The 17,364-nt window shown below is 46.0% G+C and overlaps 1 protein-coding gene across 1 annotated transcript; it reads right to left on the bottom strand.

Annotated features, from left to right (window-relative positions):
* Positions 1–3,894: 3,894 nt before the first annotated feature.
* gpr78b (G protein-coupled receptor 78b) lies at positions 3,895–8,048 on the bottom strand. Its single transcript, XM_037112605.1, has 3 exons — positions 6,433–8,048; positions 6,223–6,336; positions 3,895–4,270 (listed from the first exon to the last, which is right to left on the bottom strand). Exons 1-3 carry the CDS (start codon positions 7,101–7,103, stop codon positions 4,033–4,035), a joined length of 1,023 nt encoding a protein of 340 aa, XP_036968500.1. The 5' UTR covers positions 7,104–8,048; the 3' UTR covers positions 3,895–4,032.
* Between the last annotated feature and the right edge of the window lie 9,316 nt (positions 8,049–17,364).

Raw genomic sequence — 17,364 nt, 5'->3', positions numbered from 1 at the left:
GTTAAGAGATTCATGTTCTCCAGAGGATGAAACCCTCTGACGTTTCCTCCAGCACCACCATGAGGTTGAACTGTGTGCTCTTGGGGAACAGGTTTCATGATGACTGCAGGCGTGTGGTGATTGTCAGCTCATCGTTCATTTGTGCGTCATGCAGCCTGACTGTTTCAGTCTAATCGCTCTCATGCCACAGTTGTTCAGCCCGAGCAGGCGAATGTTTCCAGAGGAAAAGCTCCAGAAATCCCTTGGTGCCGAAACAGTACGTGCTCGGCACCAAACAGCAGAGGCTGTAAGTGACTGGTTGGTGATCCAAGAGGAGCATTGTTCCCCACAGGGGTTGGCAAAGACCACACTGTTGTCAGCTGCTCCCCAGCGACCGAAAGAATCCGTGTCATTTTTCAACAGGCGGCATCACCGCGTCAGTTTATCCAGGACTTCAGTTTGTGGAGAAGCGAGGCCCGATCTTTTAACGCTTAACGCATTAACGCTAGCATTTGCACTGAGCTCAAAGCAGTTCGCTCTCACACTCACGCCTCATTTCTTTACCCTCCCTCCAAAAGTTGATGATGATGCAGCGCAACGCGTCCGGCCTCAAAACTACTTCATTCTGAATTGATGCGTCACCTTTTTTATTCATATTCTCCGATACTTGTGTTTTAATTACATTTGAAATGTTGGGCAATAAACAATAAGGTGTCATGACTTTTCTTGCTCGGCGTGTCTGAAGGTGTTAACACAGCACAGGGCCCGCAGACTTTAAATGCTCCTCCTTATGATTGTTAATCATAAGAGGAGTCATAGCTACAGTCATTTGGATGAAGTAGTTTACAAATGCTAACGGTCACGTGGAAAACGTAGTTCACAGCGCGTGTCGAAACCCGTCAAACTAAGTCGTCCGTCTCAGTTGTCGTTCTTTTGGACTTGAGCAGCAGCAACACGTGAGTTGCTCTGCATATATTTTCCATTCGAGCGGTTTTAATCACCAGTATTCATTTTATGATTATTGGGGTTAATTAGAAAATGTGTAACTATAGCAAAGCCCGGGCTCCGGTGCAACCTTCAGCTGATTTTAGCATGAATTGCACGAATTAAGCCGCAGGAAAAAAATGGAGATTCCCCTCACTTAATGCTGCAAATAATTACTGTTGGTCTGTTTCCATGCATCAAATTAAGCCTGAGTCATTACAGAGTCTGAATAAATCTGAATCACTAATCTGCAAAAGTGATCTTTGACTTGTCTCTTTAATTACACTCCGGCAATAAGGGAGAGACTGCTCGTCCGTTCATCGTAGAGGTTATTATTAGTCCACGAGGACGGTGAAGCTGAGACACTGTGAGGCAGAAACAGTCGTGCAGCTGGAGGTGAACGAGCAGCCACAAGAGTTTTGTTTCCTCTCAGGTTTACCAGGATCCGTCAGTTTCACATACCGAATATTGAACGTCATTTTCCCTTTAATCCTCATCTGTCAGTTGAATAAAAGAATCAAAGTCCCGCTGTTTGCCGTTTAGCGTCCAGGACCTTCAGTCGTGCTGCTTGAATTCAATTTGCAAACACACAAATTAAATAGAGGGGCATCATCTGGATTCAGTGACGTCGCTGTGAAAAGATAAATATCTTTAATAGCTATATAATTGCCAGCTTTTATTGCACAGATTCCACTAATAGCTAATCACACTGCCAAGGAACAGCAAGTGGCTCACAGGATGAAAAGTACATGTGCGTAAAGTACATCCAAAGGAACTGAGCTTTAATAACAAAACAGCTGTCGAAACGGCTGAAAAAGGGTCACATGTTCAAATCTGGCACAAACACAAAAACGGTGTGTTTGAAGCACTTTGAAAGCGTTCCTATGCTACATCACTTTGCTCGCCCTTTCATGTAGACAAAAACATGTTCCTGTACAGTGAAAAATACATCGTAACATCAGTAAATATCCATACAAACGTTTTGCTCCAGTCAACTGGCGAAACAAAGCACAGTTGTACAGATGCGTTCCAGCTCAAAGTGGGCTGCTATCTCTAGTACATTCACTTACAAACTCACACTGAGAAACAGAACTCCAGTTACATTTCTGTGTCAAAAAGTCCCATGGAAAAAAAAAAGACCAAAACGGATAAAGAGGTGATCTGACTAACAAGTGCAGTCGGTGCTGCAGCTGTGCTCCGTCTTTAAATAACCTCGGTCGCGTCGCCGCCTCCTGGACTCAGGACGACGGTTTCATTCACCAGAGAGTCGGATTTAATTACGCGACACTCGTGTCAAAACTGAGATGCTTTGCAGACTAAGTGGTGTGGAGAACCACCTAACACCTGGCAGTCACATAAACTAATGTGCTTACTTTACGTGGATTATAAGTCAGAAGAGCAAAGAAAAGACATCAGTGAGGCTCGTCTGCCCTCAGCGACACGTCAGGCCACAAACAATCACACACGGTACTTCAGACATTAATCCTCACCAGTGCAGCAAGTGTGTATTCATCCGCACCTGACTGAAAATAGTCCCAACAAGAATTTACTGTTGTCTCATTTTGTGAGAAAGGATTGCTAAAAAAGTGCCCTGCTGATTTGGGAAACTATTCAACTTTTTCTTTTTATACATCAAACTATATATTTATATGTATATATCCAGGACCATCTTCTTAAAGGGTCCCCGTCAATGTTACACATCACATTACAAGTGTGTTTACAGAGGAAGCATGAATGTAATCTGATCAATTTGACTCAGGGTAGTAGTCACTCAGAGGCTAGTTTGCATTGTGGGTAATGTAGGCATCGAGTTATAAAAGTATACGTGGAGCAAAAAGGAGATAACTCCGGTTCTGCTGTGTCGATTATGGCCATTTGTTTTTAAACAGTCCTTAATGAGTCCAGCAGTGTTATAGGATTGTAATACTAGACCAATGGAAGGCCTTTGAAAATGTGGCACTACATTACCCACAATGCAATTTAGCGACTAAGCCAGTCATCAGACTCCATGCAGCTTCATCTGGAGCCACATACAGTGTGCAGCCGTACTCCACAACACACTGGCGGAGTCACCCTTTAAAGAGTCACATGTATTTTGGATGAATACATTAACACACCTCTGTCGTCTCCACACATTTACTGCCTCGTGTCTTTAAAGTGTTCAGCGGGACGCGGCGGGCCTGGTGCCGGGCGAGTGACTCGGTCGTTTCATGGCACTTGTTGACAAAAAAAACAAAAAACAAAAAAAAAAAAAGGATATCACCATTCTTGTCATTTAATATCATGGTGTAAATGTTATTTGCCTTTGGCTCCGGTAACTATAGTAGCTCTGAGAAAATTTGACAAAGTGCATCAATATTCAGTGACACCTCAGCAGTAGTCTAATTACAGGACATGGCGATAATGTGCAGCGTTTTTCTCCACAGGTACGTCATCCGGAAGTCTTTACGCGTCCTCACTCTGACGCCTGTCGACCGTCAGCGTCCTGCCTGGTCCCTGCGTCCTGGCGGCAGTGGAAAGGTCACCGCGTGTGGGTTTGTCAGAATCATTACGACGTGGTCAGTACAGTACAAAAGGCCACTTTACGTACGTGTCTCTCAGAGAGAAGACAGGGGCATGTCTCCAGCAGTCGGACCTTCAGTCTGAGCTGAAACTGAACCCTGGTTGGGATGAAACTGTCTGACCTGTGTGTGGTTTTGTGTGTGTTCTCGTCTCAGATGACTCACAGATCCCTCGGTTACCGTCTGAGACCAACGCCTTCCACATCGCCCCCGTCGCTCCCTATCTGTCTTCCCCTTTCGCCCGTTCGTCCTCCCCGTCGCTGCTGTCTTTTCATTCTTCTCCACCCACCATCTTCCTCGTGTTTGCTCTCTCTTCGCCCCCCCCCCCCACCCCACCCCACCCACAATCAGTCCCCTCTATCTGCTCTTGTCTCCCTTCCCCAACAATATCCTGTCCTCTCCGTCCTCTCTCTCCCTCCTCATTCTCTTCCTCCGCCCACCTCCTTCCAAGAGGCAACCTTTTATTTTTGGCTTGTAGTGTGTATCTGTCATGTCCGCGCATTTGCCATTAGCTAATCCTCTGGAGGCAGTAGTCGTTCTCCGTGTCTAAAGAGCTGTTGTGGCCAGACGAGGGGTACAGGTCGCGGCGGAGCAGCCTGTTGACGACAGTAACCAGGACTTTCTTGTACTGCTGACGTAGGAGGGAGTAGGCGAAGGGGTCGGACGCAGCCTTGCTGTATGTCAGGCACTTACTGATGATTCCCCAGTGGCGGTTGATGTCCACGAAGGGTAGAAGCTCGGCCAACCTGAAGGGGCGGCAGCAGAAAAATAACTAGATAAAGTACTTTTTTTTTTTTTTTTTCAAATCCAGCGCTCTTTTTGTAAGGTAATACTGAACCCACAGAGCTTTGAACACACAGGACCTGCACAAAAACATGTTTTCTTTTGACGTGTGCACTCACCATGTCAAGGTGAAATCAAATACACAAGTTAAAGGGAGAATTATTAAACAGTTTGCCGCTGATTAATGGATCAGTTTGAGGATGTGTGATATGTGTTTTTCGGTCAATAAGGACAAAATGATAATTAGCTGTTTCTGGCACATGAGAGAGCCAGACCGATGTCTTGGCCTGCTGATATTATCAGACGATATTGGCACAGATGTATCCTATCACCGTATATGCTGGCCAATCAGTGCGCTTGGACAATAAAATGTCATGTCTGCCTGTGTTTCATACGTGTTTCTGTCACGCGTAACCAAATTTGAGGGATCAATGAAAATATACGTGCGTAAAAGAATATCAGCTGATGTATCAGCATTGTTTTACTCCCTTATGTCAGTCTCAGACCCAAAAAACACAGCTGAGGGTTCCAAAGGTCCAGATGTTGTGAGCAAAGACGAATGATTTAGATTAATATTAAGATCTGTTGAGTCAAAACAGACTTCTTCTTCTTCTTCTTCTTCTTCTTCCTCTTCTTCTTCGTGTTTATTGGTGGGTTGTAAAACTGCTAAGTCCTTTACAGTAATTTGACTTCATGTTATCAGCTGAATTTGTTTCCATGTCAGACTCAGATCCGATCACAGTGGCCTGTTTTTGATGCCTCTGTGCTCTTCAGCTTGATTTATTGTATGTGGATTATTCTAAAGCGACACGTATCTGAATGGCGGATGAGATGAAAGAGTGTGTTTCTGTGTCGGGGCAGAGATCCGCCGGGAGCGCCGACACCAGGGAGCTCTTCGCCTTTTAAACATTCAAAAGGCCTCACGCTCACGTACAAGTACCTCGTGTTCTGCTAATGAAGGCAACGTTACGTAACTCGGATGTCACTGAAGCATGAAGTCACCGTCGGCAGATGACGTGTGGGACACGCCGGGTCTGAAACAGAACCGACACAGCGGGAGGAAGGACCCATCAGAGCTGGACGGCGTGGCGCCCACGGTCACTCGGGTCAGGAGGTCAGTCCACATCTGCCCTCTTCTCTCCCCATATCTGCACCACACCTGTCGAACTGATGGCTCGTCAGCACCACAGCTGGCTGACAGAAGGTCTGAGGGGCCCCTGAAGCGCTTCCTCTTTGTTCCCTCCTCTATCAGTGTTGACCTGTACAGGATCTTTTGTGTGACACTGTTCCGAGTGTGTTTCTGTGGAAGCAGCACGGCTTCCACCTGCTGACGGAGGGACGCAGGCGACAGACGATGGTTTATATAAATGATTATGATCAGGATGCACTGGCGATGAATTGTTGCTGATGGTGCGACGGACGCCCATGATGTGGACTGGGACACACGTGTCTGCGTCTCTGATGCTGATGTTGACGCCTCATTAAAGGTGCGATGTGCAGTTTTTTGGGGAAGAATAGATCATCACCTACTGACTTTTAAACAACCTGTCGTCGTTTTCACGGCGGAATAAAGTGAGCAAACAAACCGAACCTCTAGAACAACACAACCTGCACTGTTTCACTTTTGTTTATGTGTGGCGGACCCTGCCACCTTTTCTCACTTCAAACAGTGTTCGAGAGCAGCTTTTTTATTCTGTTATGGGAAATATAAATATTTCTGAGCTTGTGTTATTACCTCATTACTTAACAGATTGAATCCCTTCTTCATCTCTACACAGTGCCTCCTCTGAATTCAGGCTGTTGTTTTAATATCGTTCACAAAACTCACAAGGTAATTGCTCATGTGGGCTCATTTATCTTTGAGTTTGAAAGTAAATCCAGTGATTTCCGGGCCATTAACAGACTTCCAACTTACCTTGTAATGACATAGGGAGCGAAGCAGATGATGAACGAGCCGATGAAGATGCTGATCTTCTTCGTGGCTCTCTGCTTCCTCCTCTTCTGCTCAGACAAACACCTTTGCTTCACACTGAAAACCACAACAAAAAAGTCGTTTTTTAACATTCTGTTCAAAGTGACGAGACTGAGTAAAAGAAAAACGAGACGGGGTGTTTCTGCGCGCTACCTCGGGTGAATGTCGACCAGGAGGAACAGCGTCTGCATGGTGATGATGTCGATCCGCTTGCAGTGAAACCTGGCGACTTTGAGCACCTTCAGGTAGGTGAAGCACAGGATGAGCAGAGAGAGCATGAAGCTGGTGGCGTGGAAGACGACGGTGAAGATGGTGAACTTCACCCTGTCGCCGGCGCCGTCGCTCGGCTGCAGCGTGCAGGACGCGTACACGTCGCTGTAGTTGACCCAGGAGAAGAGCAGCGCCGTCAGGGAGAAGGTGAAGGAGTGCAGCCACGAGTAGCACACCATGATCAGCGCGTCCTTGTAGCGCATCTTGGTGGAGTAGCTGAGCGGGAACACCACCGCTATCCACCGGTCAATGCTGAGCGCTGCCATGCTCAGCATGGTGTTGGCGGTGAGGAAGGTCTCCAGAAAGCTCACCGTGTGGCAAGCGCAATCCCCAAACGGCTGCTGCTTCCGGATAATCCCCACCAGAGTGGCCGGCATGTTGAGCACGGTGATGAGGATGTTGCAGAAGGACAGGTTCATGGTGAACACACCGGGCACCTGCCGGCGGATCTCGGTGCTGTGGACGAAACATAGCAGCACCAACAAGTTGGACAGCAGCGAGACGACCGCGACCACGACGATGAACAACGCGAAGATGATCTCAGCAAAGTCCATGTCTCACTCCGGAAAGTGCCCTCTCGGGTTGCCTGTCGCTGGTAATGAGCACTTAGAATCAACCATGGTCGCTTCACCGCGTCCACTTGCACTTAAATCCCGGTGCGTCCGCGCGTCGCCGTCCGCTCCCAACTTCCACCAGCGCTGTCCAGCGTGCTGAAGCGAGCAGCCTCCGCCACCATCTCCCTCCTCCAACTTACCGATTATTCCCCTCTAACATCTGTCAAATGCGAGATGAAAAATGAATAAGTGAAGCAGACGTGCCTCTGAGCTGCTCTCAAAATGCGCGCACGTCAGATCCAGGTCCGCCAGGGAGAGTGAGGAGGACCAGGAGAGGATGCAGCATGCTCACTGAGGTGAATGAGCCGTTTTACATCTCACATGGGAGACATGGGGACAACTTGTGCCCGTCGCAAAAACCTCCAAAGTCACGCTTCGCTCCGTACAGCGGAGTACTTCTGCGTTGTTTCTTTTCCCCCCTCTCGTTGTTTTGTTCGTGCGTTTGCGCAAACTTGCGCGCCAAACCAAAATCAATCAGCCCGCTGAAGTTATTCACGCGCGAGTTCGCATTGATCACTCCTCGTTCAGGATCGATGTGCATCTGTGCAGGCGAAAGGTTTGCGGAGAAATCCGGGGGATGCGAGGGATGCGCTCCCGGGTGACTGGAGACGCTCCCGCCGTGACCAAATGGCACCAGGTGCACACGCGCGCCGGAGAGGCACGGGGGCAAATAGATCCTTTTCCTGAAATGAATTATTTATAGCCCCGTGGCTACTGTGGATTCACTGTGCGGGCGATCACAACTGCTGTCTGGTGCGCACAAATATACAAAAAGCCACAGCTAGAGGAGGAGATGAGAGTTCGTTTAGGAATAGTTTGTGCTCATGAGGACTGAAATGTCAGCAGAAACCATCGACTGAAGTCTTGTTCTTTAGTCTTTGCTTCAGTTTCTGCTACTAAATAAATAAATAAATAAATAAATAAATAAATAAATAAATAAAACAATAATTGATACAATAATTGATAGCTTTTTTTTTTTTTTGGATGATCATTCAGTTTGAGTCCGTGACAATCCAGTTATAAATGTTGTGAGGCTCATAAATGCTAATAGGTTCCTCGCTTTTTTCTAATAAGCCATCATGTCAGCAGTTACATTATTTTACGTTAATTAAGAGATTCTCACTTTCTAATGAGCTTTCATGCCAGAGGCTATAAATATGGAAGCTGCTGTGTTATTTTCTTGTTGAGATAAAGGTGTTAAATAGCTTCTTATTCCCACAGTATTCACTGTCAGAGAGTGTTTGGTCAGGAAAACCACGTCTCCGCTCCTCCAGCTGATGCAGTGAAAGAGTGTTTCTGGTATCCCTGCTCATTTTATCCAATCAGGACAGAGAACTCCAGAAAGAGGCGGTCCAGTCTGCTGGTGAGCTGCAGAGACCTGGATCCTCCTGTTTACTACAAATGGAGGAACAGGGTGAGCCACCATGTCCAGAGCTGCTGATGGCAGCTTATACAACCAGACGGACCAAAGCAAAGCCAGTGAGAGCTGCCACGAGACAAAGACAGGATTCATGCAGGTGCTGACGTAGCTTATCAGGTTCTGACGGCACAAGCAGCTGAGAATTGCTCAGAAATATCCGCTTTTCCTCTAAAATGGAAGCTGGAAAATGTCCGGATGTCTCTCTGAAAATATCCAGTGATTTCACGCTTACAAATGTTGGAGCCAATCTTGAACAGTGGTCAGTGGCTTGGCAGCCATCCTGCCGAGCTGCTTCCAGGAAGCTAAGCGGTCTAATAATCACTATTTTTGTTATTTTCAACCCCAAAATTGTTTCTCTCAGTGGCTTCCGGAGTTGGGAAATGATTTATTAACCACTGATAAAACTATTAGTCACAACTTATGAACGCTTTAAAATGGGCTTGTACCAAAACACCAGCGAATGTTGGATTAACCACTGACAGAGCTGCTGCTCACGACTTATAAACTCATTGTAATAACAAAGCAATCACTGATATTCTTATATTGTTAATATAGAAGATAAGAACGTGTTAAACCGTTAAATCAGCACCTTGTGTTTGTTTTGTAATGAAGTCCATCAGGAGCCGTGGGAATAAAAGGAGAAAAAAGCCTCAAAGTAACTCTAGGAACTGAAAACAACGTCTCTGTTGAGCTGAACTGGAGGCACCAACTCATTAAAATGGTCCCAGCTCCAGATTGGAGCCTTGTACAGTAACCAGCAGCAGAAGTGCACTTCACAAATGTTTGCGCTCGTTACTGAGTCAGGCCCAGTTCTGGAGAAGCTCGTGTAGACGGTGACTCACTGGGGTCAGACGCAGCCTGCAGGGTTTGGATGTCTGTTTTTGTGTGTGTGTGTGTGTGTGTGTGTGTGTGTGTGTGTGTGTGTGTGTGTGTGTGTTTCACTTTCATTTGCCTCATCCTCCCACTCATTATGAGGCTTGTGCCTGAATCCTCTTCCCCACCAATTAAGTGCCGTTTTATTTACTTACACTATCGAGAAGCGTGCAAATTCTCTTTCCTCAGTAATGGCCGAGAGCGTGTGAAGTGATTAGGTGAGTTAGTATTAAATGTAGTTTAGGGTAAACCCTGAGGAGGACGGTCTGCAGAGTGAAGCGTCGGGAGCTGATGAGAGGAGTGGTGAAGCTACTACAGCGCCGAGGGTGTGTGTGTGTGTGTGTGTGTGTGTGTGTGTGTCATGTGCCAGAGTCACAGAGTCACAGAGACAAAGCAGCAGTGGGTGATGTCAGTCGCCTACAAACAAGTGATCAGATGCCGGGGAGAAGGCTTCAGCTGGGCTCCTGGGGGGAAAGTGCAGAGCTATTTATAGTGGTGATGGGGTGTCACCTCTGATATAACTCTGAGCGCCGGTGTGTTACCTAACAGAGGCATCAGAGCGCCGCGCTGCCGAGCACCGCTTCAGAACGGCAAATGAGATCGAGCTTTTTAGAGGAATGCTTTTTATGTGCATTGAGTAAATCAGCCACTGCAGGTTTAGGTATCCTCCAAAATGCCTCAAGGACCCGTAGAAGCAAAACTGACCCAAGCTCAAACTGCTGACTGACAAACTCTGTGTTTTTGTCTCTTCATCCAGCAGTTAGGATATGAACCCAACACATCTGTCTTCACTCTTCTTGTTCTCAGACTTCTTCTCACAAGCTTGTTAAAATCCGCGTCAGAGAGCACTTTTCCTGTGTGCCAAGCTGACCCCTCCACCTGACAGGTGTGGCCCGTCAGCATGCCAACTGAACAGCGTGATCATTCACAGGTGTGCCTTGCAATCCTCCAGCGGAGCCGCTGCCTGCGAACTTGAAAGTTCATTTCTGTACCAAAGGCGGTCTCCGATGTCGCTTGTTGAATTTGGCAGTACATCCAACTGAGCTCCCAACCGCAGAGCACATGAAACTGCTGATGGGAAACATAGTGTTGTTTATCCCTAGGGTACGATACTCTGGCTGGGAACTGCTCTCTTAGTCCATCAGCAATTATTCTGGTCTTCAAGGGGGACGGGGTTTTGTCTGCTAAAGCCTTCCTGTGTCCCTCAGTAGTCCGTTTGTAGTCGACCAATCACGTCTGAGCGGGCTTTGGCTGCATGCAGGTGAACAATCTGTGTGAACGCATCAGCAGAACCCCATCATGTGACGATGACTACATTTTTTTCATTCTCACATATTATTCATTCATATGCACATCAAGAGTCACATGTGACTTTTATGTTGTCAACTCAACATCTCGGGATTTGGACGGTTTGTTGGAAAAAACAAGAAATGTGTTCTTACAAATCTTCACAGATTTACAGACAGAACATGCACCTGATTACCTGTGAAACCAATCAACTATTGGATCACTCATGTTGCAGCACTCATCTGACTGAAGGCAGCAGAAACAAGCTTATGTTGGATGACTCAGATTGTTGGATTCAACTGAATCAGCGCCAGAGCAACACAATAAGTGTGGCGTTTCTGCAGGGGGGGAGCAGAACTGTAAGAGAGCACACAGTGAACAGATGAATGTTTGTGGGCACCTCTCGACCTCAGCCTTGTAACAAAGAGGCTCTGAAAGCTTTCAATTTCCAGTCAAGCCAATGATCTTACATAACAGCCCCCCTCCGACCTTCACACAAACCAACATCCCCATCACCTTCAGGCAGCCAGAGAAGTGCCGCGGATGTTCAGATGAAGTGTGATCTCGGCACAGAAATGTAATGAACCCCCGCCCCCGGGCCCCTCCGGGTCCCCGGGATGTCACTCTGAGCTTGTACCTGCGCAGCACCTTTTAAATTCACTGCCTGTACAGTGTCCCGAGAGCACCGAGCACCACCCGAGGCAGGAGGGGGAGGAGGGGTGGATCTCAGGTCATGTGTTAGGTAACTCTGGTCGGTATGTCTCTGAGTCAAAGCACCAGATACAGTAGCAGGTAACATGACGCCTTCAGAGAGCCTGAAGTGATGCACAGATCCTTACTGCTCTTTATCATGTGCCACGGGATTTTAGATTGATATCCTGTTTTAAAGTTATTCAGATAATCACTTCCACTTTTAATTTTAAGTGATTGCCAGGATAAATGTCGGCAAAAGTTTGCCTCCACAAAAAAACACCAAATATGTTGAAACATTACTTTATTTCACAACTTTTTAGGGTAAAATCTTCAATCAGTGATGTGTTTATGGTCTGGTTAGCTCGAGGAACAAAAAACACTTGGTTAGGGTTCAGAAGAGACAATATTTTCCCAGAGACATCCAGTGGCTTCACGCCACCAAATGTTGAACCACCATCTTGAACAGTGGTCTCTGGCTTCACAGTGGTCACAGCCAGGATCCATTCCAAAGTCAGACCCTACTATTCATAAACATGACACATATAGTAGAAATGTGTATAGAAGTTAAATGATTTAGTCACATTGAATTAAATGAATGCTGATTTATACATTAATGTGTGTGTTGTTTTATTTCCACTGTGTGTTTTTATTTGGTTATTAAATGTGAAGTTAACAGGAATTTATACATACATGTAATGTGTTTTCAATTTTTAATTCATTTAATTCATTCATTACTTATAATTAAAGTAATGCTTTTTGGACATTCCCTCTGTAATAACAGCACATTGTGTTATTGAACTTAGACTCAGTGATGTTACATGATGGGAAAACTTCAGATGTGACCCTTCATGTTGAACTGAGAATCTGAGAAATGTAAATGCAGTTATATCATTTGGAATCACAGCTCCAATGTGGAGTTTGTGAAAAAGGAAATTAAAACATATTTGAGATGTTGTGAGTTACATCTTCAGTAGCACAGAGGAGGCGGCAAAGTCATAAAGTCTTGGCAAAAATACAAATCCATTGGTGGTTTTAGTCTTTTTTGGGGGGATTTGTGGGCAGCTAAAAACAAAACAAAATAACACTTCTTTATACTGCTTGTCTTCAGTGCTGTAGTGGCCAACTAGCACCTGAACGCACCACTGAAACTGCATTATCATGTACGGATGATATAACTTAGCAAACTAAACAGTAACTAAATGTTGTGTATTAACTTCTTCATGCTAATCTCAGACCACTGGGAAAAAAAACACACTTTAATCTCTGGCTGGTAGATATCAATCTAAAAGTGGATCCAGAAAAGCTTTGGAAACAAGACGTGAGACACACAGAACCACAGCTGAGGTTCTAACTGAGAACATCCTCGACTCTCTGCTCACTTGTCTCCATGTGTGCATATAAATAACTGAGTCAGTCTGCAAGTTTGTGAACGCCAGATCTCTACTTTCACACTGAATACAGCTAAAACTGTGACTCTAGCGTTTACTGACACTTACCAACATCTACAAGAGGCGATCAGGTATTTACAGTCAGCACCTTTAGAGATTTCGATCTGCATCACCTTTTAAATCTTAACTCCTTTTTAGCCATGTTCACGTTTTGAAAATATCTCTGATGACGCTGCTTCTTCCATTTAAATGCATTAAAAATAGAGACATTTTTGGTCTTTCTCCTCCAGTAAATGTAAGTTGGTGTAGTTGGGTTTTTTTTTTCATGGACCCAATTATTTGTTCATGTTGACCATATGACAGCTTATACTGAGTCAGAGGAAAGCTGGAGATATGAACGGGGTTAGAAACGAGGTCAGGAGTCATTAACCCTCAAAGTGTGCTGCGGTCAGAATCATGATTGATCCATCATGTACGGATCAATATTTGATCTCAAGGTCGGTGATTCTTTGAAAAAAAAAAAAAAAAGAGTAGCCAATCCATCCTTTAACCAAGCCCATGTGAAGTAACGCTGCTGAAATGTAGGACAAAACAGACCCTTCCAGCACACCGCCTGTCCTATATTTTGTTTTGATGGCGGCTGTATTTTACCCTCGGCAGAGCTTCCTGCTGCGAAGAGCCGGCGAGGATAAGAAGACGTGGGCCTGTTGTGAATGACAGCTGAGGATTCTGTTTACAGGGTTAGAAGTGGTGTGACAGATGGGCCTCCTCCACACTCCTCAGTGTGTGACAACATACCTGAAGCGCCACACAGAAACACAACGGAGCTCAGACATCTGCCGGGCCATCACTGTGTGTGTGTGTGTGTGTGTGTGTGTGTGTGTGCACCATTTTAAAAGACAGACACATAGAAATATAAAACCTGCTGATCACGTCAAATGAAAGATTAATCATCATGTTGTGGTATTTGTTGCATACATTTTAACTTGCTTTATTCTCAGTCTGTATGCTACCAAAACAAGTTCAATTATGAAATCCTGCATATTTATTTTCAGATGTGTGTTATGAATTTTTTTTAATTTTTATTTATACACTTAATAGTATAATGTTCAGTAAAAAAGCCACAGTGTGTGTTGCAGGGTCTGGTGACAGTTGTTTTGGGAGCCGGATCTCCTGGAGGAATAAACACCTGCACCACATCGAACGATTCAGAGACTGAAGGCTCGACTGTGCAGCGCAGCAAGTGATGCTGCATTAATGCCCCCGCATGACTCAGCTAAGTCTTTTAGGTTAATGAGTTCTCTTGACATTTTAATGTAACCCAAAAAACATGCAAATTAGCATTGACTCATTTAGCGATGACATGCAATTTCTATGTGCTGCTCCTCATGCAATCTGACGTGACTCACTGATTGACTGATTCGATCGCCGCCTCACTGTGTTGAGGCTCTAAATCACGTCCTGAAGTATTTTGAAAACATCAACCCTTTTTTTTTTTTTTTTCAGCGCTTGTGTTACATTGTGTTCTCCCAGACATCTGATAGGATGTGTTATTGAACACTGAGGCTCGGCGCTGCTGGTTGGCAAACAAAAGGAGCATGAAATAGCTTTCATGAGCACTGTGCAGCTGGCACAGGTAAAGCAGGAAGACTTGCGATGAGTCATGTTCCCATAGCAACTCCCCCAGTCTGGGAGGGTATCGCACCATCTCTGGCAGCACATGCTCTCCGAGTGGATGTAAATATCATTTACATGGGGCTTGTTATTGCCATCCGCGGAGATTATCAAGCCCCCATTATCTGTCTCCTTATTCAAAACCACGCATGACAAGGAGCACATGGAAATGATGTTATTCTCATTGCGTCTGGGGATACTTTGAAAGCATTCGAGGGCTTAAAACGTCGGTCATGACACAAGCTTGCAGTGATAACCAAATGGTTCGTCCCACCCACGGCTGGCCTCTGTTTTATCGAACCTGAGCACGCGGGATGGTTTGGTCCGCCGCAGGTGTCCGAGCTCTGTCAAACGCTCCGCTTTGTTCACAATGAGCCCTCTTTTATCTGGAGACCTAAAGGAGTGGATGCAGAGATAGCAGGGGTGAGGAAGAAGCATAAATAGATTGCTTTGACCCAATGAGGACAGACCGCATAAAGCCACTTCTGAAAGGACTCCTTTAGTGTTTTATTAATGACCCAGCGGGCCATGCCTGGTCTATTTATTGATTTCTTCATCAATCCTTTCATAAAGTCACAGACTCTCCTCAGGAAGCTTCGGAACAGATTGCACAAGCTTCCTGGATGCCTCTGCAAAAGATGTACGGAAAATAACGGTGCAGAAGTTCAGCACCGTTCATCAAACTGCTGACTACAGTGTTTGGATTCAAGAAGCGTCATGTGATCCGACCACAGGGTCACAAACACATTGTTGCTGCAGGAGGGTTCGTGACCGCAGGAGAACTAACCAGGAAACTGTCTTTCTTGGCAGCGGTTGCTCCGGCGGGGAGGGCCGCCGCCGAGCAGCCTGTAACCTGAGTCTGAGCGGAGCAGATTGACAGTGAGCCACTAAGCACGTCGAGCAGACACACTGCATTCATTATCATTAGGCGACGGGAGCACTTTGAAGCCAGCCGGGGCTGCAGTGGGCCGACAGAGCCGGCCAGCAGGGACGCGACGGGGCATTAAAGCTTCTGTGGCAGAGCGTGAGAGGAGCCTCTGCTTGATGAGGCTGTCCTGATCGTGTTCACCAAATATATTATTACAGTCAAATATACTGTAGTTTACAATCAGCCCTTTTTTATTCACGACACATGAGCTTTAGGTGAAGACCAGGAGGTGAAAAAAGCAAGTAGGGGGACTTTCAGTTCAGTTAGTGGATGAAATGTGCAGCTAAAAGACTCCAAATGTTCATTGTGTCAATTCAGCTAACTTTAACTGTGTTGTGTTAAAATGTAACACAGATGGGCATGTATTGTCTTTTTTAGCCGACATCTGATTCTCTCTAAAAAAAAAAAAAAAAAAAAGCGATTGAGTCCATAGTGGCCTTCATCAGGAACTCAGCTCAGGGACTCTAAGAGGCCGGTCAGTTTGTCACATACACCTGATGGCCGCTGCATTATACAGCACAGCTTTGTGAATTAGCTCTCCGTTCATTAATGAGCCCATCACTGTCATACTTAACTAAACCCCACAGTTTAATGACCCTGTGTGATTACACCACAGCCGGCCATAACACCGCTACAGCGTGACAGAGACGGATTTCACCGTGTGCCTTCTGCCAAATGGAAGCGTCTTCATTGTTATTCAGTGCCGCTGTCGGATGAAAACCCCACGTCTCAAAAGCCAATGAATTTTCGGAGCTGGGAAATTGTCCAAGTGCTCCCGGTGAAACAATAGATGGGCGCATGCAGGAGCGCTGGTAGAGCAGGCGTCCTCGCTGCAGCCGCCCGGGGTTTGAATCCGACCTGCTGCAGGTCATCATCCACACGCTCTCGATCCTGTCACGTCTAAATGCTGTCCTATCGATAAATAAATAAAGTGTAATGAGAATAAATACATTGCACAAAATACAAGTCCACGCTTCGTTACCTGACTCGGCACAAAACAGGGCAGAACAAAAAACAGAAATCAGTCGGTTTTCATCAAATGTGAGGATGTGAGGCAATTTATCCATATTGTGCCTTTTAAAGTTTGTGAAAGTTAACAGTTCCAGCAGCGTCAGACTGTCTCCTGCATCTCCTACATGAATATATTATGCGATCTATAATTTCCCCAGCTGTCTCCTGAGCCTCAGCCTCTTGCCATAGTAAATACACACAGCCTGAGCGTTGACTCACGGCTCTCCAGCTCTGCCTTCGTCTGATGTGAAGAGGAATCCCCCGCAGTAGAAGTCTGTCCTGCCCTCCATCTTACAGTACCTCCGCTCTTACTCATCCCTGTCTGGTGTTTTCTGCGACCCATCAGCGTCAAGGACAAGACTCCCCCAGAACACACTGCATCCACAGGCATCTGCTTCGACCAGCCTTCGAGGCATTTTTTTTTCCTGGCCTTGATGCTCTTGAATGTGTGGACGGCAGTGTAGTGACTCATGCTCAGTTAAGTGTCATGAGTCACGGGGCGGCCGAGCAGGAAAGCAGTCACTACAACCTGCTCTGGTTCAGGACGGCCACATTAGTGTTTCTGACACAGCAGAGGCACACAGTCATCAGATATTTATGAGGACTTAAAGGCTATAGTGGTGCTTGGATCAGGATGTTCAGCGTGCAGCAGGACCGGAAGCATGAAGCAGCAGAACTCACTGGTTTGAATTGCACGAAGGAAGTGAGCTCCGAAAAACTGCTGTCAGGACACCGGAGAGCGAGCTTCACGGATCACTTGCCAGAAGAACAAGAATGTACTTGTACTGGGCCGTTCCCAAGTGTGTGTGTGTGTGTGTGTGTGTGTGTGTGTGTGTGTGTGTGTGTGTGTGTTTACAACTACTCCCACTGGCTGTGCCCATAAATAAAAGCGTGTTTCAGTTAAAGATGATGGTGCTGTCCTGTTCC

Source organism: Acanthopagrus latus, chromosome 10, assembly GCF_904848185.1.
Source record: "Acanthopagrus latus isolate v.2019 chromosome 10, fAcaLat1.1, whole genome shotgun sequence".
NCBI lineage: Eukaryota > Metazoa > Chordata > Actinopteri > Spariformes > Sparidae > Acanthopagrus > Acanthopagrus latus.
This window is presented reverse-complemented; position numbering and strand designations above follow the sequence as displayed.